The sequence below is a fragment of the Dasypus novemcinctus genome, chromosome 11 (genome assembly GCF_030445035.2).
Source record: "Dasypus novemcinctus isolate mDasNov1 chromosome 11, mDasNov1.1.hap2, whole genome shotgun sequence".
NCBI classification, from domain to species: domain Eukaryota; kingdom Metazoa; phylum Chordata; class Mammalia; order Cingulata; family Dasypodidae; genus Dasypus; species Dasypus novemcinctus.
The window spans coordinates 20,002,824-20,027,357 of record NC_080683.1 but is presented as its reverse complement, the minus strand read 5'-3'; the positions used below and the strand labels follow the sequence as shown (position 1 = coordinate 20,027,357).

At 38.8% G+C, this 24,534-nt stretch overlaps 1 protein-coding gene across 1 annotated transcript; it reads right to left on the bottom strand.

Moving 5' to 3' along the window:
- Positions 1 to 219: 219 nt before the first annotated feature.
- LOC101446461 (adhesion G protein-coupled receptor F4) lies at positions 220 to 22,791 on the bottom strand. Its single transcript, XM_004452793.4, has 9 exons — positions 22,705 to 22,791; positions 21,820 to 21,874; positions 19,870 to 20,021; positions 12,126 to 12,377; positions 9,932 to 11,311; positions 7,358 to 7,399; positions 6,874 to 6,933; positions 3,840 to 3,896; positions 220 to 865 (listed from the first exon to the last, which is right to left on the bottom strand). Exons 1-8 carry the CDS (start codon positions 22,789 to 22,791, stop codon positions 3,849 to 3,851), a joined length of 2,076 nt encoding a protein of 691 aa, XP_004452850.2. The 3' UTR covers positions 220 to 865; positions 3,840 to 3,848.
- Between the last annotated feature and the right edge of the window lie 1,743 nt (positions 22,792 to 24,534).

Sequence of the window (24,534 nt, the reverse complement as noted above, 5' to 3'; positions counted from 1 at the left end):
AGGGTTAATACCCAAGAATTTGTGGTTCCAGGGGAGAAATCCATCTGGAGTGAACTCACAGGTGGGCAAATTGTAAAAGGTAAGTATATCCATTTTTATTTCTAAAATAACAACCAAAATCTTCATATGTAGTGGTTTAAACACACGTGCACACATACACACATGCACATACACACGCATGTGCACATACACACAAAAATAATAATATCTACAAGAATATTTTTCATTTGAAATTAAGGTAATGGGAGCTAAATTATTTTATTCAAGATTTAAAGTAAAATAGAAAACATAAAAAAAAAATTCTGTTACTTTTCTTCTCTTCCCTGTCTTTAGGAAAACTACTGTGACAACTGTCTCCAAATAAAGATCCAGTGTTTCTCCTGCCACCCCACCTTCCCACTCCTACCGCTTCCCCAATCCCTAAAGCCAATCTTGCCTTTCTCCCCCCAGGATCCCAGGATCTGCACAGAGTGACCAACGACTGAGTCCATGTTGCCACAGAGTAGGTCTCAGGTGTGAAACCAGACCAAGTCTGGGTTCCAACAGCCCCAGGCTTGTGTAGGAGGCCATAATGGTCCACAGGTCTGTTCTTAATCTTGCCAAAAGTTGACCAAGAAGCTAGAATTCTTGAAGGTCACAGTAGGTCAAAAGGACAGTAGATCACCTTCCTTAAAGCTGATTCACCAAATGTTATCCTCAATTTTTTCCTCAGCAAATATTTTCACAATGAGAGCTCAGGTGTCGCTCCTAGCAAGAACAAGATTCCAAGTGGGCGTGGCTCTCTCTCTGCATTCCAATATTCTCCTTTTCCTGGGGCAAACCTCTCAGTCACAAGACGCAGGGTGGCGGTGTGGAACAGGGCAGCCTAAAAAAATGGTTGAAGAAATAAAAAATAATTTTAAAAATTAAGAAAATTTTTTAGAAGTTGAAACACTGGTTAATAATAATAATAATAATAATACCTGGCATTTATTAAGAACTTAATTTGGGCTACACAATATTCTAAGGATTTTTAAATCCTCTAACCTTGTGAGGTTAGTATTACAATTAGCAGCCACGTTTTGCAGATGAGAAGATAAAGGCATTGAGGCAGGGAGTAAATTCCTCAAGGTCATGCAGTAGGCAGGGTATTTGCCCAATGTTATTTTTCTGTGCTTTTTTCCTTCTGCATGCTGCTGCCTTGACCCTAAATTCAGTGATCAGTTTCATCTCTCTCTCTCTTTCTCTCAACACCTGTTATCTGGAATGACTCTGCCAATCTTAATTTATGACTTTACATTTGAAACTTTTGCTTCTCTAGGTGGTATTTGCTTAATCAGTCTAATTTCTCACTGTGGAATGAAGAGCTCCACAGTTAAGTGACTGTCAGGCATACACAAGTACTTGAGAGAGATTTTGGAGGAGCAAAGAGCCTTCCTTGTGGTCCTGAAAGGACACAGCGTAGAACATTCTCTGGGTCATACTAAAGGCTAGCCTTCCATGGGAAAAGCAGAAGACACTGTGCTGCTGTGGTCTCACAAGAAAAATAATATTACCTTTCCTACTCTGCCTCCTGGATGGGCTCTCCCAATCAGAATCTATTCCTAAAGCAAACTGCCCATTTCTCACACACCTGCAGTCCTCCTTCCCTGACTCCGTGACCATTTACTCTAACCTACAGACCTCGCTCAACCTTGTTTCTAAGAAAAATTCTGACCTGAGGTAATTGTGATACAAGGAGCATTCACCCACATTCAGGCCTCAACTTTCATTGCAAGTCCAGTTCTGACCACCTACCCCCCTTCTTGCCACTGGAATTCTGCCTGCCTAATTAGAGCTTGTCAGTCTTTGATTTTTATCTTCTGGTTTAATGTCTGAACTACTGCCTTTCCCTTTGTGGTTCAGACCTGCCTTAAACTGAGTCACTGCCTTGTTCTTACCAGACACCCTGTATCCCTACGCTGTGAAGTTGCCCTAAATCCCATGGTTGTAACCCTTCTCTTGGCTGAGAGATGGCCCTGATGTTGTCTGCCCACCATTCTAGACTTTGAAGGATCACTGATAATTTCCTTACCCTGAACCCTAAAGTTTTTTGGGTCCCAATATGGTCTGCCATGATGTTATCTGCTATCATGGCACCCTGCTGATCCCATGTATGTCCAGATGTTAAAAGGCACAGCCCCCAGTTGCTGAGAAAATGCAATGGACATAAGGCCACTGTGGAAGATATGCTGAAAAAAATGCAAACTTCAGCTCATCACCCACATCATAGGTTCACACATAGACATTAAAGGTTTAAGAATTTCGTGGTGAGGATTTCTTTGGGAAGAGTTGTTAGTGCACACACACCACCTTCTCAGATTCCCTTCCAATACTGGGGCTAAACCTTTATGTACTTCCTCAATTCTGGTAAGTAATCCTTAACTTCTGCTAGTTTTCTCCAATTTTTACTATAGCCAACCCAGCTATGTTCAACTACCTAGAGATAAGGTCTCAACCATTATTCATTTCTCTAAAATTGCTGGGTACAGCATCCCCAGGAGGCAGGGCTTTCTCTTCCTGAGATAGTCTGATAAATCTCATAGAACAGATTGTTTTCAAATTAAGACCATAATGGAAAGGTCATCTGTGTTTTTTAATAGATCATCTGAACTCACTCTCAATTATGACTAATATTAATAAATAAATGTTACAGTGGCATTCTACCATGGAGGAACCCCACAAATTTCGAAATGGGCAGAGGTTAGGAGAGTCAATCTTTTTAAAGTTCTATCACATCTCCCTCTTTTTAAATTCTAATTTAAAAAATCCATGTGTGAGGATGACTAATTAAGAATAATATGCCAGCATTTTCCTGTCTTTGTTTTTCTAGCATCCCACACTGCTCCTTCCTGCCTTCAAGGCAGGCGGTACCCAATGACTCCGACCTTCCTCTTCCTGGGATCATGAACCAATGTCTTGTAACAGCACAAACTCAAATCTTTTGGGTCTGTTACATGAGAGATCTCTTGAAAATTCTTTAAAAGCAAGGTGCTTATAATTCTATGAGATTGTTTCAACCCCTTCCTTTGCCCCATTGTCCAATTTATGGGCCAAAAGGAGAGGAATGTAAAAGAAGAAGAGGATGCTGCCAGGTGGTATTAAAAATGGAGATCTGAGACTCATCTATATCCATGTAGAAAGGCCGTGAAACTTCTCCAGGACAAAACCATTGTCAAGGCTGATCATTCCTGCCCACATTCCCCTCATTACTTCAGACAGCTGGCTGCCATCTTGTGGCTTATCCTCCCCTTTATGGCTGCCTAATATTTGTGTCCTGTGATTTCACTGGTTTGGAAATGTGTCTCAGGAATTGGCTGAGAGTAGACAGCTAATTTGCCACAACTTCATCCATAGCCCCTTAGGAATGATTGTGGGTCCCACTTAATTAAGGAGAAACAGATCTGTTCCTGTTAAGTGATTTCAATCAATTAAATTTTCCTTCTCAACAATGGAGCTATTATAAAGTATCACCACTCACTGGCAGATGGAATTAAGGTGTGAGAGCACTGTGGACAGCAAGGGGTATCCTGTTTCAGTGCTGGTATGATGACAGCATTCTTCCCCAGGGGGCAGAAAATGAAATCATACTTAATATTTGGTCATGTAAACTGAGCGACATAGATTTTAAGGAAGATACATATATTTTCATTTATGTGCTAAGCAAGGAAGAAGTTTCCATCCTCTGAAGAATACATCTACCTGTCCCTCTCCCACCTTACTCTAGCATCACATAGCGGACAATAGTTTGCTCATAAGGGGCATTGAGTAGCTTGTGACAGCTTGCAAGTGAAGTTTCTCCTTAATTTTTTAATACTCACTTCTCATCCTCAACGATTCATCAATTTAGATCCATTAGTTGGGCTTAACGATGTATTCTAAATGGTTAAAAAAAAAAGAAAGTGGTATCAATGAATAGTGCATTGATAAAATGCTTATATATCGATATTACTTACATGCTTGACCAGAGATAAACAGGTGAAAATGAAGACATAAGGATAAATATCAAAATTGACACAATTACAGAAAAATATGTATTTCATTGACTATAACATTGTAAGTTACACCATTACTTTTATATTCCAGTTAGAAATAAAAGGTAAAGATGTTGTCAATTAAACGAGGATATACTACTGATGGCAAGGTACATTCTAATTTTAGAAATGTTAAAAGGAGAAGAAAATTTCTATCAGAATTAATGAACTGTAACATGAAAATTCACACCCACTACTGGCTCACCATGAACACTAGTTCTCAGCCTGTCTGTTCAGAAGACTTTGTTTGTTTTTAAAGAAGTAGCTATTATTGAGAATCTGTTGACTGAGCAAGTGACTTCTTTCTAATTAATATAGCCATTTTGGCTTTTTTAACTGATGCTTTAAAAGACAGATAGCTGGACATTTGTTGGATATTGTCATAATGGATAGAGTTACACATGACAATTGAGGGACTGCTGAGTTCCCATGCTGGGGAACTTTGTTGCATTCTGCAATGGAACAGCAACAATCCGCCAAGCGCAAAGACAAAGACCAGTGAAGAAGGATGGTTCAGTGATGGGTCCTTGATACTGAGGATTATGCTTATGAGTCTGTGTGCTTGAAATTTTAACTAGGCCTAGAACTGCAGGGTGCCTAAGAGTTATCTCCTGAGAGCCTCCATGTTGCTCAAATGTGGCCACTCTCTAAGCCAAACTCAGCATGTTGATGCATTACCTTCCCCTCAGTGTGGACATGACTCCTGGGGATGAACCCTCCTGGCACTGAAGGATTACTACCATTACCAGCTGGTGATACAACTAGGAAAAAACCTTGAATAAAAGGGGGACATGGGGGAAGTGAATGTGGCTCAACTGAGTGTCCACCTACCATATAGGAGGTCCAGGGTTCAAACCCAGGGCTGCCTGTCCTGTGTGGTGAGCTGGCCCATGTGCAGTGCTACAGCACACAAGGAGTTCCATGCCATGCAGGGATATCACCCATGTAGAGGAGGCCCACGCACAAGGAGTGTGCCCTTCAAGGAGAGCTGCCCCACGTGAAAAGCACAGCCTGCCCAGGAGTGACGCCGCACACACAGAGAGTTGACACAGCAAGATGACGCAACAAAAAAAAGAGACACAGATTCCCAGAGCTGCCAAGAATGCAAGTGGACATAGAAGAACACACAGTGAATGATCACAAGAGAGCAGACAAAGTGGGGGGGGGGGGGGGCGGCGAGGAAGGGGGGAAAGGGGCAAGGGGAGAGAAATAAAATAAATCTTTTAAAAAGGGGGGGGGGCATGATAAAGACAAATGAGTTTATATGGCTAAGAGACTTCAAAATGTGTCAGGAGGTCATCAGAGGGGTCACGCTTACACAAGTCTCAGTAGAATCCCAGAGACAGCCAAAGTAGATACAACCCCAGATACTGGTGCTCCTGAGGGCTACAGAGACACACAGGTTCTACAGTCATGACAGATTGCTCTGGAGCCAGTGCCTTGTCAGTGGGTCCTACTTTGGAATCTGTGCTCCTGATTGTGATGGAGTTGGACTCAGATTTGACCTCTCTACACATGCCTCTTCTGTCACTATTACTGAACCTGTGATTGGCACTGGAGTTTGTTATGCTCAGGAGACTTGAATCTCTGGACTGTCCATGTGCCAGCTGGGCCCTGAGCATCAGCAGAATTTCAGCACCTATTCTCCAGTTCGCTGGACTTATCCAGGTCAGCTGACAGGAGGTGAGAATGGCCAACCATCACACCAGGGAACCGAGAGTGTCTACAACTGCAAACAGGAGAATTGAATCCATCAGCCATGTGGGATCTAAGCCCCCTCTCGATTTATAGGCAGACTGGACATTGTCATCCCAGGGTCCACAGGATGGAGGAATATAATATGAATTGGAGTGGACTTGCTGGTATTCTACTATAGAACTGTTGTGACTATAGCAATGGAAGAAACTGTATCATTGATGTGGAGATGGTGGCCACAGGAGTTGCTGAGGGCAGGGAGAGGGAGAAAGAGGTGCATTATGGGGCATTTTCAGGACTGGGAATTGTCCTGAATGATATTGCAGGGACAGATGCAGGACATTGTATATCCTGCCATAACCCACTGAATGGCCTGGGGGAGAGTGTAAACTACAATGTAAACTATGGTCCATGCGGTGTGGCAGGGCTCCAGGGTATATTCACCAAATGCAATGAACGTGCCTTACTGATGAAAGGGGATGTTGATGTGGAAGGAGCATGGGTGGGAGGTGGGGAGTGGGGTACATGTTTTTTAATGTAATGTTTTGTGTGATCTATTTATCTTAAAAAAAAAAAAGAGCTTGAATAAGATCTATAAGCACATAGATAATTCAATCCAAAGAAGTATGGTTTGCAGAAGAGTCCTAAACAAGAGCCTAGAGGGAGATTTTGATGACAATTTGTCCTAATTGTGGTTCTGCTCCTGATTAGCTCAATGACCTTGGAGAAATCCTGTAAATACTCTGGGCCTTGGTTTCCTTACCTGTAAAATGAGTGGTTTAGACCAGAAATTCACTTCCTGCTTATCTCTCATTTACCAGCTCTCACATTTTATGAATCTACAATCCCAAATCCATGTTGTCACATTTCAATTCTCCAGATGCCAGGCTGAAATAAACCTAGTAGTGAACATTATCTTGAATGGCATATTCGGCTTACCTTCAGCTTTACTAGGACACCAAAATTTGTTAAATGAAAAAAATGGATGAAAGGATGAATGCCAGAATGATTCTCTTTGCTGACAAATCCTGAGCACCAACCTCGAGCATTATGTCTGCATAACTGCTGAGGACGTTGATTGTCAGTGTTACAATGAAAAGGGGTGGGTGTGGTGTGGGGGGCTTACCTCTGCTGCCCTTGATTTCCCCTTCAGCAAAGTCATCCTCATTCTCAAAGCAGCTCTTATCTAAAGAAGCAATGATAGTGAGAGACGGATGTCAGGGGAGGCAACAAATTCCTGAGGCCCAGACCTGTGCCCTGTAACATTGAGAGCAGTAGCCCTGGCTGAAGCAGCATCAAATGGCTAGTAAAGCACTTAGCACAGTGCCTGGCATAAAATAAGACTCAGGTAAACTAGATTTAGGAGGAAGAGTAAGATTGTAGCTGTGGTCTCTATTCTTTTCACCAGCTACACACACACAGCCTATTGACTTGATAAAGAGCAAGACACAAGAGTATAGTTCTCTCCTTTCCTCCTCGTAGCTGCCACCCTAAACCAAGCCCACAACCTCCCCTGAACTTTTTTCTCTGGGTAAAGCAGCTGCCTCATTTTCCCGCCTCCCTTGGCCACAAGGAAGTCATTTCCAATGAGTGAAACAAGTTCAAATTACCTTGGGATCCATAATGGTTCCAAACAGCAAGATGAAGAATCCCTGTTGCAAAATTCAAAAGAAGGATGAGAGGCAGCACTGCAAACAATGCCCTGGCTGTTATTTCAATACTGCTCTTCTAGATATTGTCTAGGACTGTTATCAGGCATTAGACACTGCAGTTTGCACTGACTCAGATAAAAACATATTGATGGCTATTTTTTTCCAGTCTACCTCCACCCTTGGAAGAGGATCACCCCATGACATTATACATGAAGCTTACCAATAGTTATTGAATGGTGACAAATACAGAAAAGAATTTTTGACCATACAAAATATTTTTTACTTTCTTCCCAAATATTGATGTGGCTGTGCTAACTCATGACAGAGGCATGTAATAGGGACTATTGTGATTTGAAATGCATTCATGGATGACATCTTGAGAAAATGAAACTTGTATTCTATTTTACTTTGAACTGGAATTAAATGTCAAGAAATAGCCAGGACCCCCAAACTGGTGGAAGAATTTTCAGCATAAGAGAGACAGAAGACTACAGAGATCTGTGAGGTCAGGTTCTGTTCCAGGTTAAATTACTTGGTTCCCATAACGTCACAATAAATGATGGTCAATTTTTTTAAATGGTGGGAACAGAGGTCCAAGAAATATCGGGATCCTGCAATAAAAGTCAAGAGAAGCCTAGGTTTCTAAGGATACTTTTTACAGTGAAGAAAAAGTGAGTCAAACTGGGAAAGTTTGCTGATAAAAGTAGAGTGTATATAACTAAAAATGCTTGAGTAGTTTTTTTTTCTACAAAGAAAAGAGAAAAAGAAATTATCTAAAACAAAGGGGAAAAAAACAGTAATAACTTTCTGGGTTTTTACTTAAGTTGCAAAGTCAAAAGAGTCGTCTTAATAGAGCAAATTCAAGAGTTGGGGAGATTTATGCAAAGCCAAATTCTTTTAATTGAAAAAAAAAAGCTTAAGTCAAAGGTTTCTCTTTAAAGTAATGCAATGGAGAGAGTAAAATAAATGTGATCTGAAGTTGTTAAATAATTTTGACTAAGATATAACATTGAACTGAGTTGGTATTTCTTTAATTTCTCTTTCATATTTTGTATCATGCTTTTAAATTGTATAATAGTAACATGTTAATAGGGATACTTTTCTGCTTTATGAAATAGTTGTATTTACATTAATTAAAGCAGAAGTCAGAACAATTTTTCCTATGAAGAACCAGATAGTAAAGATTTTAGGTTTTGCAGATAATACCATCTCTTTTGCAACTACTCAATTCTGCCACCATAGCTCAAAAACAGCCTTAAGCAAAACATAAATGAACATGTATGGCTGTGGTTCAAAAAACTCTAAATAAAAAATAGGCAGCAGGCTATAGTTTGCCCACCCTTAATTAAAATCAGTATTAGGAATGTGGACTTGCTAAACTTTCTTTCTTTCTTTTTTTTTGTTAAATATTTAATTAATTTTTTATTTCTCGCCCCTCCCTCCCCACCCCAAGTTGTCTGCTCTCTGTGTCCATTTGCTGTATGTTCTTCTGTGACCGCCTCTATCCTTATCAGTGGCACTAGGAATCTGTGTTTCTTTTTGTTGCATCAGCTCTCCATGTGTGCGGTGCCATTCTTGGGCAGGCTGCACCTTCTTTCATGCTGGGCAGCTCTCCTTACAGGGCACACTCCTTGTACATGTCCCCCTACGTAGGGGACACCCCTGTGTGGCAGGGCACTCCTTGCACACATCGGCACTGTGCATGGGCCAGCTCCACACGGGTCAAGGAGGCCCAGGGTTTGAACTGCAGACCTCCCATGTGGTAGGCGGACGCCCTATCCATTGGGCCAAGTCCCCTTCCCTGCTAAACTTTCTATTACTCATAGGTATAGAAAGTAATCTGGCTAATGACAGCTTCCCCAAAGTGCAAGCTTAGTGACCAAGAGGAGATCAAACAACTTTTAAGTGGGATAATCTTGTCCAACCAAGAATATTCAAATGAGAAAAGACCATAGAGATCTTTCTAGATCCATATCTTTGTCTTACATATTAGAAGACTGAGGTCCAAAGAAAAGCAAAGTTCCCAGGATTATGCAACATATGGCAAGATCCATGTCTTTGAACAACTTTCTTTCACAGGCAAGAGCAAGCAAGAGGCAAGAGGACTCCTTGCTGATTAACATCCAAAGTGAATGACAAAGGCTGTTTCTTTACACTCTGGAAAATGACTGTTACATCACTGAATTCCAAAATTAGTTAAGAAAGTTAAAAAGTTGAGCTTGTTTCACATCATCTTGAGTGTAGCCTCACACGTTCCTTATCAAAAAATAGTCCTCTAAAATGAAGGTCATCTTCTGATGCTGAAGCTTTAGGAGGCAGACAAAAGAACCAGAGAGAAGGAAGATTACTGCCCAACCAGTCAGATCAGCTAAATCCAACTTGACAATCAATAGGCTGAGAGATGCCACAGCTAAAAACCTCTAAGACATGGAAGGAAATAAAAGGAACATTTTATGAATCTCTAACTTTAAATCATAGCCATTTTTGTTGTACAAACGGAATAACACAGGAAATCTCCCTTTTGCAGCTTACCTGGAAAGCATTGAGAAAGGCAAAAATTATATGGAACATCAACGAAGTGCCTTCGACGAGAGTGGCTATTCCAAAACCCCATGTCAGTCCCAACAGTGGCGTGAGAATGGAAACATTTTTGCTGATCCTCATAATTATGGCCACATCCTGAGACTTAGAACTGCCAATAGAGGGCCTCTGAGTGTTGACAGCAACAACGAAAACCGCAATGAGATTCACGGCCACAATGACCAAGGCTGGGACAGCAAATGCTAAAAGGGCTTTGGTATTGTTCCAGTTGAGCCAACAGGCCTCAGGTCTCACATAACCTTTCCCCGGCTCTGTCACAGCAACTGTGGTTGCAGCGATGATCAGGGGGCACCCGTAACCAATGGCAAAGCCAATGGCCATCATGCGGGATTTCATCATCCTACTGAAGACAGCCAGTATTCCATAGATAATAAGCAGAGCTTTGAAGAGCATCCAGAAAAACAGAGAGAGGTAGAAAAAGTGGTTAAAAAATGTCACTGCAACACACCAGTTGTAGTCTTGGGCCTTTCCGTTAAAGTTAGAGGCTACAATGAACCACACATTAGCGATCAGGAGCGACACAGCTATGTTCACAATGCACACGTGGTGCAAGTATGATATCTCTGTCACAACTACCTGGGACCACACCGTGGCTTCAATGAGCAGAAAAAGAATCAGGCTAAGGATGGAGATGCTGAGGCCAATGCAGGTGATATAGTCCAGGACGTTGTTGAATACAGACTTGGGTGACATCAGAATGGAAAAAGACATCACCGCATGGGTATAATTACAGCGGCACTTCACTTTATTGGTGATATCCAACGTCGTTTCACATGCTTTCTCATCCCACCTCCTTTTCCTGGAGTGCCAACCAACACACTGAGCCCTAGCATTCCGGGACTTATTGATTTTCTCAAAGGTGAGTAGGATTTGCGTCAACGTTTCTGGTAAAACCACCGAAAGAACTAGACCATTTACAGGCCTGGGAAAACTCACATTTTGCAAGTGGGCTTCTTTCAGAATGGCCCCCAAAGTTGGAAAAGCTATGCTAACGGCTCGAGATGCATTTGGTGGCAGCTTCTGCAGCTCTTGCCTGGGAATTTCTATCATCCCTAAGATGCCTTCCATTGAATTGTTCATACTCATGGAGAAATTGAAACGTTTGTCTGAGGTATTGTGGTTGATGTGAAAGCCTTTTGTCTGAATGAAGAATTCGTCCACAATGTTTTCAGATTCGTTGTGGATGTGGAGTTTCCCAGCAAAGAAATTCACTGACTGCAACAAATCCGAACTGGCATTCTTATTGGGAATGAAAGCCCAATTTGAAATGGCTGCTGTGTTAAGGATATGACTAGCCACTTCACTATAGCTCTGCAACAGAAAAAAAGTGGGCATTATACTAAAGATTTACACATATTTTACAGAGTTAGTTCTGAAATTTTTTAAAGAGCAAATGATCTGATCTTACTTAACATATGTTCAACCAAATTCCCTACGTATTAGTATTCCATGAGTAAGCCTACACAAAAGGAAGGAAAGTAATAGAATGCTAAAAAGGAATTATCACAGATAAACTTTTCCTGCTTTACAATTGCACCCAGGGCAGCATTTCCAAACCATAGTCTGTAGAAACTGAATCTCCTATGGATGTTAATGGATGTTGAATGGAGAGGAGTGGAGTTCTGTTTTATGATAAACTAGGTTTGGGAAATATTGCATATCATATCCCTATATCTCCCTTTTATAAAGAGTCCCAAAGTTCATTAACATTTTAAAGGTTTTTAAAAGTCCTGCTATAAGGAAGCCTGCTCAACTCTAATGCAGAATTTTCAACTTCTGCTGTGCTACGGATCACACCCCTTAAAAATGGAAACTCCATTAACATTCTCAGAATAAATGTATTCTACAGAACAATTTTGGAAACACTAGCCCAGACTCAGTCTTTCTCGTGGCCAGTATATGGCATTTTCTGGAAAATATTAAGTGTCCCAAAATGACGTATAAAAATGTTCTGACCTTGAAACTAGAATGAATCTATACGCAAAATTCAAGTGACATGTCAGCTGCTATTGTTGTTATGGCTGTTGTAGCTTTACCTGGAACCCTGAAAACTACATTCAGAACTACTAAAATGCAATATTTCAAAAAAAGATTGTCAGTTTTTAATGAAATTAACAAAGAATACCTTCATTTTCTCTTGAGTAACATTATCAGACAATTCGGCAGAAATGTTTTTTAATAACTCCGCTATAAATGCAATATTTCCAGATGTGGCTTCCGCTGATTTCACGGCCTCAATTATGCAAGCATAATCAAGAGGGCAGTTCTTGCGGATTCCTTGAGTTACGCTATTGATGGGCTTTGGAGCTCGGAAGTCCGGGATGTGCAGAGGGAAAGATGCTGCTGCTATGGAAAGGCGAGATGCCCCACTTGAGTCCTGTTAAAAAAAAGTTTCATTCAGTAATGATTAAGTATGTCATTACTGATTAATGCATGTCAGATTAAAGGAGCAAGAGGTACAAGCAATCCACATGGGAAAGAGAGACCCAAAGGCAAGTAGCCCTAAAAGGTGGCCTAGATGCTGAGAGAAATATGCAGACAGTAAGGTGGGGACGCAAACAGGAAGGGCTTCTACCAAAATTCCCACAGAAATCTGGACAGTGACATTTCCTACAAGAATTTGACTTCTGGACAGTGATTTTTATACAAAACAATTTTTTCCAGAAAAGTGGAGAAATTCTAGTATTAACATTGTCCAATTATCTGCAAGATTTTGTAAAGAGGAGTCACATGGAATTTTAAAGGGAGTGGTTTTTGCAGCTTTGGCAGATCAAACACAGAATGCTAAGGAATTGCAACTTTAAGAAATTTAAAGTTCACTAGTTAAAAGAGGTTATTTGCTCACTCCTGGTACTTTTACCTAGATTCATCCAGAATGCAAAGCCACACTAATTCCTTCAATTCATTTTTTTAGAGTGGTTGTGGTTTTACAGGAAACTCATGCATGAAATACAGAATTCCCATACACCATCCTATTATTAACACCTTGCACTAGTGTTGTTCATTTTTACAATTCATGAAAGAACATTTTTATAATCATACTATTAATTATAGTCCATTGTTTACAATAGGGTTCACTCCTTGTGTTGTACAGACCTATGTTGTTGCTCTTTTAAAATTTTTATTCTAGTAAAATATATACAACCTGAAATTTCCCCTTTTAACCACATTCACCTATATAATTCAGTGCCGTTGATTGCATTCACAATGTTGTGCTAACCACCATCTGTCACCAAAACTTTACAATCAACTCCAATTAGGAACTCTATACAATTTAAGCATTAACTTCCCATTCCCTACTGCTACCCGGCCCTTGCCAACCTACTTCTGGATTCTGACTCAATTAGTTTGTTTACTCTAGTTATTTCCTGTCATTGAGATCACACAATACTTGTCATTTTGTGTCTGCCTTATTTCATTCAACAGGATGTCTTCAAGGTTCATCCATGTTGTTGAATGTATATTTTATTTATCCGTTCATCGGTTGATGAACACTTGGGTTGCTTCCATCTTTTGGCAGTTGTGAATAATGCTGCTGTGAATATCAGATATGCAGCTTCCAAATATTGTCTTCTATTGAGTAGGTCATCTATTCATTTTCATGTTAAAGTCCTTTGAGGCGTGAAAGTTTTTAATTTTGATGAGGATCCTTTTTTTTTTTTTAATTGCTTGTGCTTTGTGTGTAAAGTCTAACTCAAGATCCTGAAGACATTTCGCTGTTTTCTTCTAGGAGTTTCATAGTCCTGGTTTTATATTTAGGTCTTATTCATTTTGAGTTAATTTTTGTATATAATATGAGATATAGGTCTGCCTTCTTTCCTTTGCATGTGGATATCCAGTTCTCCAAGCACCATTTTTGAAGAGACTATTCTTTCTGAATTGAATGGAGTTGGCAGCCTTGTCAAATATCAGTGTCATAGAAGTGAGTCTACTCCTGAACACTCCATTTGAATCTATTGTTCTATGTATCTATCCTTGTGCCAGTACCATGCTGTTTTGAACTCTGCAGCTTTGTTATTCATTTTAAAGTCAAAAAGTGTGATTTCTCCAAATTTGTTCTTTTTCAAGATAGTTTTGGCTATTCAGAACCCTTTTTCATTCCAAATAAATTTGATATTGGCTTTTTCATTTCAGCAAAGAAAGCTGTTGGAATTTTTATTCAGATTGCTTTGAATCTGTAAATTGTTTTCCATAGAACTGACAGCTTAACAATATTTAGTCTATAAACCTATGAGATAGAATCTCCTTCCATTTCTTTAGATCTCTTTTTTTAACTTCTCTCAGCAAAGCTTTATGTTCTTCCATGTATAAGTCCTTTATATCCTTTGTTAAATATTTTCCTAGATATTTGACTCTTTTCCTTGATATTGTAAATGGAATTTTTTCCTTAATTTCCTCCTCAGATTACTCATTACTAGTGCAGAGAAACACTGCTGGTTTTTGCATGTTGATTTGAACCCTGCCACTTTGCTGAATTTGTTTATTAGCTCTAGTAGTTTAGTTTTAGCTATTTCAAGATTTCCTATGTACAGGATTTTGTTGTCTGTAAAGAGTGAAAGTTTTACTTCTTCCTTTTCAATTTGAATGCCTTTTATTTCTTTCTCTGGACTAATTGCTCTGGCTAAAACTTCCACTACAATGTTGAATAGCAGTCATGACAGTGGGCATCCATGTCTTATTCCAGATTTTAGAGGTATGGCTTTCAGTCTTTTACCACTGTGTATGCTCTTAGCAGTGGATTTTTTCATATATGTTTTTTATCATGGTGAGGAAGTTTCCTTCTATTCCTATTTTCCTAAGTGTTTTTAACAAGAAAGAATACTGGATTTTGTCAAATGACTTTTTTGTGTCAATTGAGACAATCCTGTGGTTTTCATCCATTGTTCTGCTAATATAACATATTACATTAATTAATTTTCTTATGCTGCATCTGTAGTCATAAGAAAAATTGTACTGTAATTTTCTTTTCTTGTAGTATCTTTATCTGGCTTTGGCATTAGAGTGATCCTGACTTCATTGAAAGATTTAGGGTGTGTTCCCTCTTCTTCAATATTTTGTAAGAATTTGAGCAGTATTATTATTAATCATGGCATTAAACATTCTTGGAATATTTGAGAGAAATCACCTACAAAGTCATCTGGTCTTGGGCTTCTCTTTTTTGACAGGTTTTTGATTTCTGATTCAATCTCTTTACTTACAACTGTTTTTGCTGAGATATTCTATTTCTTCTAGAATCAGTATAGAAGAGGTTGTTTGTGTGTTTCTAGGAATTTGTCCATTTCATCTAATTTATCTAATTTGTTCACTTTCAATTATTCATAGTATCCTCTTTTTATTTTTCTGGGGTCAATAGTAATGCCCCCCCTTATTTCTGATTTTACTTATTTGAGTACTCTCTCTATTCTTCTTTGTCAGTCTAGCTAAAGGTTTGTCAATTTTATTGATCTTTTCAAAGACCCAACTTTTGGTTTTGTTAAAGTTCTCTATTTTTTTAAATTCCCTATTTCATTTATTTCTGCTCTAATATTTGTTATTTCTTTCCTTCTGCTTGCTTTGGGTTTACTTTGCTGTTCTTTTCTAATTCTTCTAGGTGTGTAGTTAGGTCTTTGACTTTAGCTCTTTCTTTGCTAATGTAAGCATTTAGGGCTAAAAATTTCCCTCTCAGTACTGTCTTCACAGCATCTGATAAGTTTTGATATGTGTGCTCTCATTTTCATTTGTCTCAAAGTATTATCTCATTTCCCTTGTGATTTCTTCTTTGACCCACTGATTGTTTAAGAATGTGTTATTTAACCTCTATATATTTGTGGATTTTCCAGTTTTCTGTCTGGTATTGATATTTAGCTTCATTCCACTGCGGTCAAGGAAGATGCGTTGTATAATTTCAATCTTTTAAATTTATTGAGACTTGGTTTTTGACCCAACATATATGTAGTCTATCTTGGAGAAGAATCCATGTGCACTTGAGAAGAATGTATAGCCTTGCTATTTTGAATGCAATGTTCTGTACAGTCTGTTACGGCTAGTTGATTTAACATATTATTTAAGTACTATGTTTCCTTGTTGATCTTCTCTCTAGATGTTCTATCTATTGATGAAAGTGGTGTACTGAAGTCTCCAACTATTATTGTAGAAGTGTTCATTTCTCCTTTCAGATTGACCAGTGTTTGCCTCATGTATTTTGGGGTATTGTAGTTATGTACACAAATAGTTAAGATTGTTATCTCTTCCTGGTGAATTTACCCTTTTATTAATATATCGTGTTCTCCTTATCTCTCAATAGTTTTTGACTTGTTATTTTGTCCAATATTAAAATATTTACCCCACCTCTCTTTTGGTTACTGTTTGCGTGGATTATCTTCATTCTATCCTACTTTCAACCTATTTGTGTCTTTGGCCTAAGGAAGGTCTCTTGTAAACAACACATAATTGTATCATGCTTTTTCACCCATTCTTTGTGTTTTGATTGGTAAGTTTAATACGTTACTATTCAGTGTTATTATTGAAAAGGCAGTACTTGCTTCAGCCATTTTGTCTTTCAGTTTTTATATGCCTTATATCTTTTTTGTCTCTCTTTTCCTTTAATGCATCCTCCTTTTCTGTATAGTTGTTCTTTCATAATGTATCAGATTGATCCATATCTCATTGACATTTCTGTATATTTTAAAAATACTTTCCTCATGGTTACCTTGGTATTTGTATAACCTACTAATTTGAAAAGATACTGTGGTAGTTTGAGGCTTTCTTAGAATGCAATAAATGTTCTTAAATAAACCCATTCCTGTGGATGTGAACCTATGATAGTTGGGACCTTTTGATTAGATTTAGTTAAGGTTCATTTGATTAGATTACTTCAGCATGTTGTAGCCCAGGGTGGGTTTTAATCCTCTTACTGGAGTCCTCTATAGACAGGATGAAGGGAGGGAGAGACAGAGACAGAGATGTGTGTGTGTGTGTGTGTGTGTGTGTGTGTGTGTGTGTAGAGAGAGAGAGAGAGAGACAAAGACAGAGAGACAGAGAGACTCCCAGAAGCTGAGAGAGAAATTCTTGGAAGCCAGAAGCTGAAAACAACAAGACCCAGAGGTAAAAGGAGACAGCAGACACCACCATTGTGTCCTGTCATGGGCCACGAGTCCAGGATCACCAGCACCATGTCTTCAGGGAAAGAGGTTCACCTGATGCCTTGATTTGGACATTTTTTTTCAACCCATACCTGGTATCTTGCCTTCACATCCTTTAGCTAACTAAAACATAACATAACTTAACTTCAATAGCATGCATGTTCTCTCCTCCTATATCCCTCCATTTCCCCCTCTTTATGTTGTCTTTGTCCCACATTATCTCTTTATACTTTGTCCATTATGAGGACATGTGGCTTTTTCCAGTTCGAATGCATTCTGTCCCTTATAAGAATTAAAAAGGAGAGTTATGTATTGAGGATATAGTACTATTGGGTTTTGCATTTACCCATTTAATTACCTTTACTAAAGATCTTCAGTTCTTCACACTGCTCCAAGCCACTCTCTTCTGTCTTTTCCTTTCAACCTGAGGAACTTCCTTTAGCAATTATTGTAGAGCAGGTCTCTTGATGACAAATTCTCTCAGTTTCTGTTAACCTGTGAATTTTTTAAAGTCTCCCTCATTTTTGAAGAACTGTTTTGCTGGATAAAGAATTTGGAGCTGGCAGCTTTTCTCTTTCAGTACTTTAAATATTTCATACAATCACCTTCTCTCCTCCATGTTTTCTGATGAGAAAATTGGCACTTAGTCTTATAAAGGACCCCTTGTAGGTGGAGAATTGCTTTACTCTTGCTTCTTTTTGAATTGCCCTTTATACTTGACATTTGAAATTCAGACAGTATGTATCTCAGACTAGGTCTATTGGGCTTTCTTGTGTTTGGAGTACATTGCTCTTCTTGGACATGTATATTTATATCTTTCATGAGAGTTGGGAAAATTTAGGCCATTTTTTCCTCAAACAGTATTTTTGCCCCTTTTCCCTTCTCTTCTCTGAGACTCCCATAATGCATATATTGGTATGCTTCATGTTGTCACTCAAATTCTTGAGACGCTGCTCAATTTTTTCTATTCTTTTATTTTTTTCTTCTGACTGTGTGATTTCTACTGTCCTGATTTTAGTTCACTGATTCTTTCTTCTGCCTGTTCAAAAACTGCTATTGTATGACTTAAGAACAGTTTAATCTCCATAATTATTATGCCTTTATCCCCACAATTTCTGTTTCTTTTTAAACTTCTTATTCTTCTTTACACATTGTCTTATTCATATCCTTCAGCTCTATATCCACTAGTTTATTTGTAACCATATTTTCCTTCATTACCTTAAATAGATTTAGGAGATTTGTTTGGACATCTCTGATTAGTTGTTTCAAAGTCTGTGCCTCCTCTGGAGTTTTAGTTTGTTCCCTTGACTTAACCATATCTTTCTGTTTCTATAATTTTATTATTTCTATAATTTTTTGCTGATGTCTGGGTATCTGATTATTTTGATGTGCTAACTCTGAAGATCAGTTTCTACTTCTTGCCTAGGGTTTTATTGTAGTTTGGCTAAGTGTTCAGGTTCTTCTTTGATGCTTGGTCCACCTTATACTGGACATTTAGAGTAGCCCATGTTTACCTGTTTGAATTTTCTCAGGTTTTCTGCACCTGATTCTTTCCCTGGACATTGCCTAGAACTTTCAAAATTGCCCTTTTACATATTATTGCTTCACTTCCAGGAGAGTGCTTCCTTTCCTCTGTTCCTCCTCCAAGAATCCTGATCTGTTATTTGTTTTTGTGCAGACTTTAATTATAATTTTCAGTACTGGGACCCATCCTGCCTGGATATGTGTGGAGTTCTCCCTGCAGTGAGTGGCTCTATAGTCTGAATCCACAGCAGGAGGCCCTCAGGCCATGCTGTGTCTCTGTGACTCTTAAACTGTGTGGGACTAAGTATGGGGAGGGGCCTAGACTGGTAGGTCCAGGTCATAAACCTCCTACCCTTTTTTGGTGTTTCTTTTCTTTTTCTTCAATTCAGAATTTATGGAGACCTTCTCCAGTCTCTATTATCCTCCTGAGTTCCAAGTAATTGGGATTTATCCTTTTATTGGTTGCTGCTGAGGGGAGACTTTTGCAGGGGATGTTTTACATCATCATGTTGATGACATCACTTCAATTCATTTTTGAATGCTATTATAGTTGCAAGGACTTCTTTGTGATTACCTCTGCTAAGTGAGAGACTCCATCACCAAACCCTTTATAAAATCACTCTTAAAATCTTAGGAAATGCAGAGATCCATGTGTTCCAACAGGATTGGAAGAAAAGTAGAACTGGAATTGGAAGAGGGAGTTGACAGAAATGGTTGCTAAGTAGACATAGATTTTATTTTTAATGAGTTCTGTGTCATTGTATTTCCATTTCCTCTGAGTTATTGATATCTACTTTCCTTTGCTCAAGTGATTGAAAGTATTTAAAAATATATCAAAATAAATTTTATTTTAGATACAGTTATTTGATTAATTCATCAGGACAAGAGGCATGCAAACCCATCTTTAAAGTTAAACCATTAACCTCCTTTAGCCATTTACACCATAGTATAAATGCATGATTGGATCATTCTTCGAAAAAAGATTCTGAGAGAGAAATAGCAAGAATTGGCTGACTAATGAAGGATGAAAAGAGTAAAGAGAGGGGAAAGTAGCTGAGGTTTTGGGTTAAGAGTGTAGGACAAGAGACAAATTTAACTCACTCTAGATTTTCCTATGTCCAGGCCTGAGACTAAGTATCATACTCAACAGTGCACATTAAAAAGACTTCCACTATCCCCCCCAACATATTGGCTTCTATAGCCAATAATACGCAAATACATCACCTTAAAGAGTGTTTCCACAGAAAGGCTTGTGCATGTTTCAGTTGATTTTTGCCACTGTTTTTTATTACATGTATATCCTATTTCTCCACTAAAGTGCTTAGCACAGGGCTGGCTGCAGTTAGAAGAATTGGTGCAAGGTCCTTGGCATTTCTCTGGAAAGAAAAAAGAGAGTGAAGGAAGATGCTTAGTTAGTCTTCCCGTACTCTGATAGAGGCATCTAATTCATTCTGGCGGTTCTTAGAATGCTTCCTGAAGATGAGGTGACACTGAATGCGATCCTCAGCAACAAGTAAGACCTACCGTACAGATGGAGATGCTGGTGATCATGCAGAGTGAACAGCACATGGAAAGGAAAATTGCAAGCCATTCAGAAAGGCTAGTTCAGAACACATAAGGCAGAGAATGGCAAGAGATGAGGGTGTGGAGGAAAGTAAGATCAAGTCACAAAGGGTCTTGAATGCTTTGCAAAATGGGAGCCACCAGAAAACATGATTAGGTTGATGTTTTTGAAAGATAGTTGACTATAACGTAGAGCAAGAATTGGTAAACTTTTCTGTAAAAGGACCAGATAAACAGGGCTTCCAGGTAAAATTTGGAAGCCCAGTTAAATTTTAGTTTTATTTAATAATTTCAGATAAATGTTCAGAGAAAAAGTAATCATTTTTAAATATAAATATGGCTTATACAATACTATTTGTTGCTTACCTGAAATTAAAATTTATCTGGATGCCCAAATTTTTATTTACTAAATCTCACAACAACCTCCAGGGAAGAAATATTTTCAGCTTTCTAAGCCATACAGTTGCAATTACCCAAATCTGCCATTGTAGCAGATTTTGGCTAAAAATAGCCAAAGACAATATGTCAACTAATGAGCATGACCATGTTCTTATAAAAACTTTACTGGTTGATTTAGCCCATGGCCCATAATAAGTAGATTTATAGGCAGGGAATCCAAGAATGAGGTTCTTGAAGTGTTCCCAGGAATAATTGCCTTAGGATAGTGGCAGTGGAATGCAAAGGAGTAGATGATGTTGGGAGCTAATAAAGTTAAAATCAATAAGAGGAGGTGACCAGCTCACTGGGAGTCAAAGAGGCATCCATATTTCTGGCTTGGACTTCACTGAGAAAGGAAACAACTGGCTTTACATCTTCCTTTGACTTCTACCAAGTTTATCAATATTTTCAAAAAATTTAACCTGAGTGGTTATCAATGTCTTCGTCCATATAATTTGGAGATAATGCCAAAGTGTCATAATGAATATTAAATTAAACAGCATCTACATAATACTTAGATCAGTGTTGTCATAAATGCTTAATAAATGTCAGTTACCTGTCTCTGCTCTTTCCTGTCTCAATTCTACATCTACATAGAGATGTATTTGCTGCTAAAAATACACATGGCATGACTGTACAGAATCCAGTTGCCCCTGCTATTAGGTGAGAACCACATGATTTCACTATTTCACTACTAAGGATTATCTCCATAGGTTACCTCTCACTTCTCAAGAGTGACTAGTCTCATGACTGCCCACCATGACATCCATCTTACATCATTTCCATAGACCACTTTGCACTAGTCTGTTTCATACATGTAGACACCCCCAAAATATCTTTGAATAAAGGAATGAAGAAGTCCTGTCCTCTTCCCTCTTCTGCCTCCTATTAGCTCATCAGTACAAACAGATATCCCACTTAGGACTGAAAATGGACACTTGTCTACTATTCTAGAGCACAGGTGAATATTTGTTAATTCATTTCACTGCTCAATGGATGATGGTAGCAATATAAGAAAATCTATCGATTCTAGTAAACATGGAGAACTTATTAGAGATTGTTATTCTGTTTAAAACCCTGGTCCACATCTTTGAAACATGCTTACAAAATCATCACCCTTCTATTAGCCTGCCCAGTTTCCAAAACAATGAAAATGGTTCCATAGCCACATACCTTGTATCCTTCTAGACTTGGGTTTCTCTTCAGAGCTTCTAAGTTTATCTCCATCCTGAAAAACATAAATTCCCAAAGGTCCTCTTTATTGCAGAACTCTCCTCTCTCATCTCAGTTGAAAGGTCCCATGTAGCTATGAAGAGAAAATGTGTTCAGGACTAGGACGTAAACTGCAGCAGATCTGTGTGCTGAAGTGAACTTGCTGAAGAAAACATGGGTGTGAGCCAGATGGGGAATAAACTGCCCCCAGGAAGGCTAGAACTATAATTGCTGTCATTTGGACACTGTTTGTCAGGTTAGTGAAATGGATGGGTACATCTTTGGGAAAATTTAAGTACCTTTGGAGAACACAGAAATGACAATTATGTCACTAAACTGTACTCTGCCTGTATTAATATTACAATGAAGTAGTGCCAATATGGTCCACCAGATACTGTATATCTTTAAAGAAGAAAAATTGAGCAGATACTAGGAATAATCATTAGGTTGGAAAAATGGAATTAGAAAGGAATTTAAAGATTATCTAAGGAAACCCCTTCATGTTAGAAAGAAATTAAAGAGAAATGTAGCAACTTGTGCAACCAGGGAGAAGCAAAATTCAGTTTGAACCTAACTTGCTGGACTCCCTAGCTAGTATCTCCTTTTACCACCTACTTGTCTACATTCTTGATGGTTCACAAAGTGATTGTTCTACTGTACTGTTATACCTTGGGCAAGTTCCTGCCACCACTCACCTTTCTTTGTTCCCTTCCTTAGAAAGCTACTAGCAGTAATAGTAAAATTTTTTAATCATTTGAAATTTTGCTTAAAATGGCACGTTATTTATTAGAAATCTAGCCATCTAGGAGAGATGTGGGATTTCTCATAGGAATGAATTAAACTTACTGTCAAATTGATCTTGGACTTATAGTAGGAACATTCCATGGCCAGAAATAATGCTAAACAGCATACCATGGTTGCCTGGGACTTCATTTTCACACATTAGGATCTTCACCTGCAATACAGAGAAATGGTAGATCCAGCTGAAGGCAATAACTCCACACAACTAACAAAATATAACACATTTGGCAGACTAACCAATCATTAAGTGAATCTGCTGGGACTTTGGATTTTAACACTAAAACAATTTTCCCCAGAAAAGCACACTAAATGTCTATTTCCAAGCCAACTGAAATGTAAAATATGAAAGACTTTCTTACAACTCTTAATCTTTCTACAAACAGAAGTCAGGAATGATGGAAGCACTGGGAAAGATGTAAATTTGCCAGCATTATTTCTTTTTGTTTGATACACAAGTTTCAATAATAATAAGTAACACTTATCGAGGACTTCTATTTGTCAGTCACTGTTCTAAGCACTCTCCCTGCATTAACTCATTCAATCCTATGATGTAAGATATTATTATCTTCATTTTATCAAGGAAGAAAGTAAGGCACAAAGAGGCACCATGAGTCCATGTGACTCACTTAGAAATAAGGGAACCAATAGTGCAACTTACACATTCCAGCTGGAGAGCTGTTCTTAATCTACATAGCAGCGTCTCTTAGTAATGGCAATAGTAACAGGGTAATTCCTTATTGTGGGAGGCTGTCCTGTGAATTTTAGGATGTTTAGCTGTAAAACTGGCCTCTATCCACTAGATGCCAGTAGTACTCCCCACATACAATTTTGACAACCAAAAAACATTTCCAGAGAAGTGGCTGTGGCTCAATCAGTTGGGCTCCCGTCTACCATGTGGGAGACCCTGGGTTTGCATCCCAGGACCTCCTTGTGAAGGCAGGCTTGCCTGCACGCTGCGGAGAGCTGCCAACCTGCAAGCACCATGAAGAGCCAACTCAGCAAGGTGATGCAACAAAAAGAGAGACAAGTGAAAACACAGAAGAGCATGCAGCGAATGGACATAGAGAGCACACAACAAGCAAACCGCAAGGGGGGGAATAAATAAAAAAACAGACACACAGAAGAACGCACAGCAAATGGATACAAAGAGCAGACAGCAAGCAAAAAAACACAAGGGGAGTGGGAATAAAAAAAAAAATTTCTAAATGTCCCTTGGGGGCAAAACAGCCCCCAGCTGAGTGCCGTTGCCCTGCCATGTACTGTCTCTCTAGGCATTTGGAGTCAAATAACTTAAGAGAAATGAATATAGATTATTGCCAGCTACTGGAGCTGGCACTAAGATAACCCTCTTATAGATGGATAAACCACTGGACAGAGAAACCAGAGACACTGGAACATAATTCTCTGTTCTTTTGCCATAACTCTATTTCTTGCCGTTTTCTTGATAGTTCCACCTTTCAAAGCCAAATCTCTAAGAAAGTATCTTTACAACAGTTGAGATTCACCAGCATTCTCATCATCATTTCTCACACAGGATTGTGGTGATTCAGATACCTTATTGGTAGGACAAGCCCTTTTTGTTAATTTGCGTTAATTTCTTAGAAGTTCAGATGCAGTAAAATTTTAATATTATGAACTTTAGAATAAAAAAGAGACAGGTTGTAAGCTTATTCCTGCTGTTGGCAAACTATTTGACCCTTACTGAGCCTATTTTCTCATACATTTCATAAAACACAGATCATCATTCATCCTACCAACCAACTTTTATCAGTGCCTCCTATTTGCCAGGAACTGTACCAGCTGCTGGAGATACAGAAATAAAAGATACTGTCCTTTCCATAAAGGACATCCAGAGGTAAACATAGACTGGTAAAA

What these genes read in the sequence shown, in the direction of transcription:
- LOC101446461 (XM_004452793.4), bottom strand. Translation starts at nt 22,791, where the DNA reads ATGAAGTCCCAGGCAACCATGGTATGCTGTTTAGCATTATTTCTGGCC. An exon ending in GAACCATTATGGATCCCAAG is followed by an intron (nt 6,934 to 7,357) that starts GTAATTTGAACT and finishes TTGCTTCTTTAG; the next exon opens with ATAAGAGCTGCTTTGAGAAT. An exon ending in GGAAATCAAGGGCAGCAGAG is followed by an intron (nt 3,897 to 6,873) that starts GTAAGCCCCCCA and finishes TTAACCATTTAG; the next exon opens with AATACATCGTTAAGCCCAAC.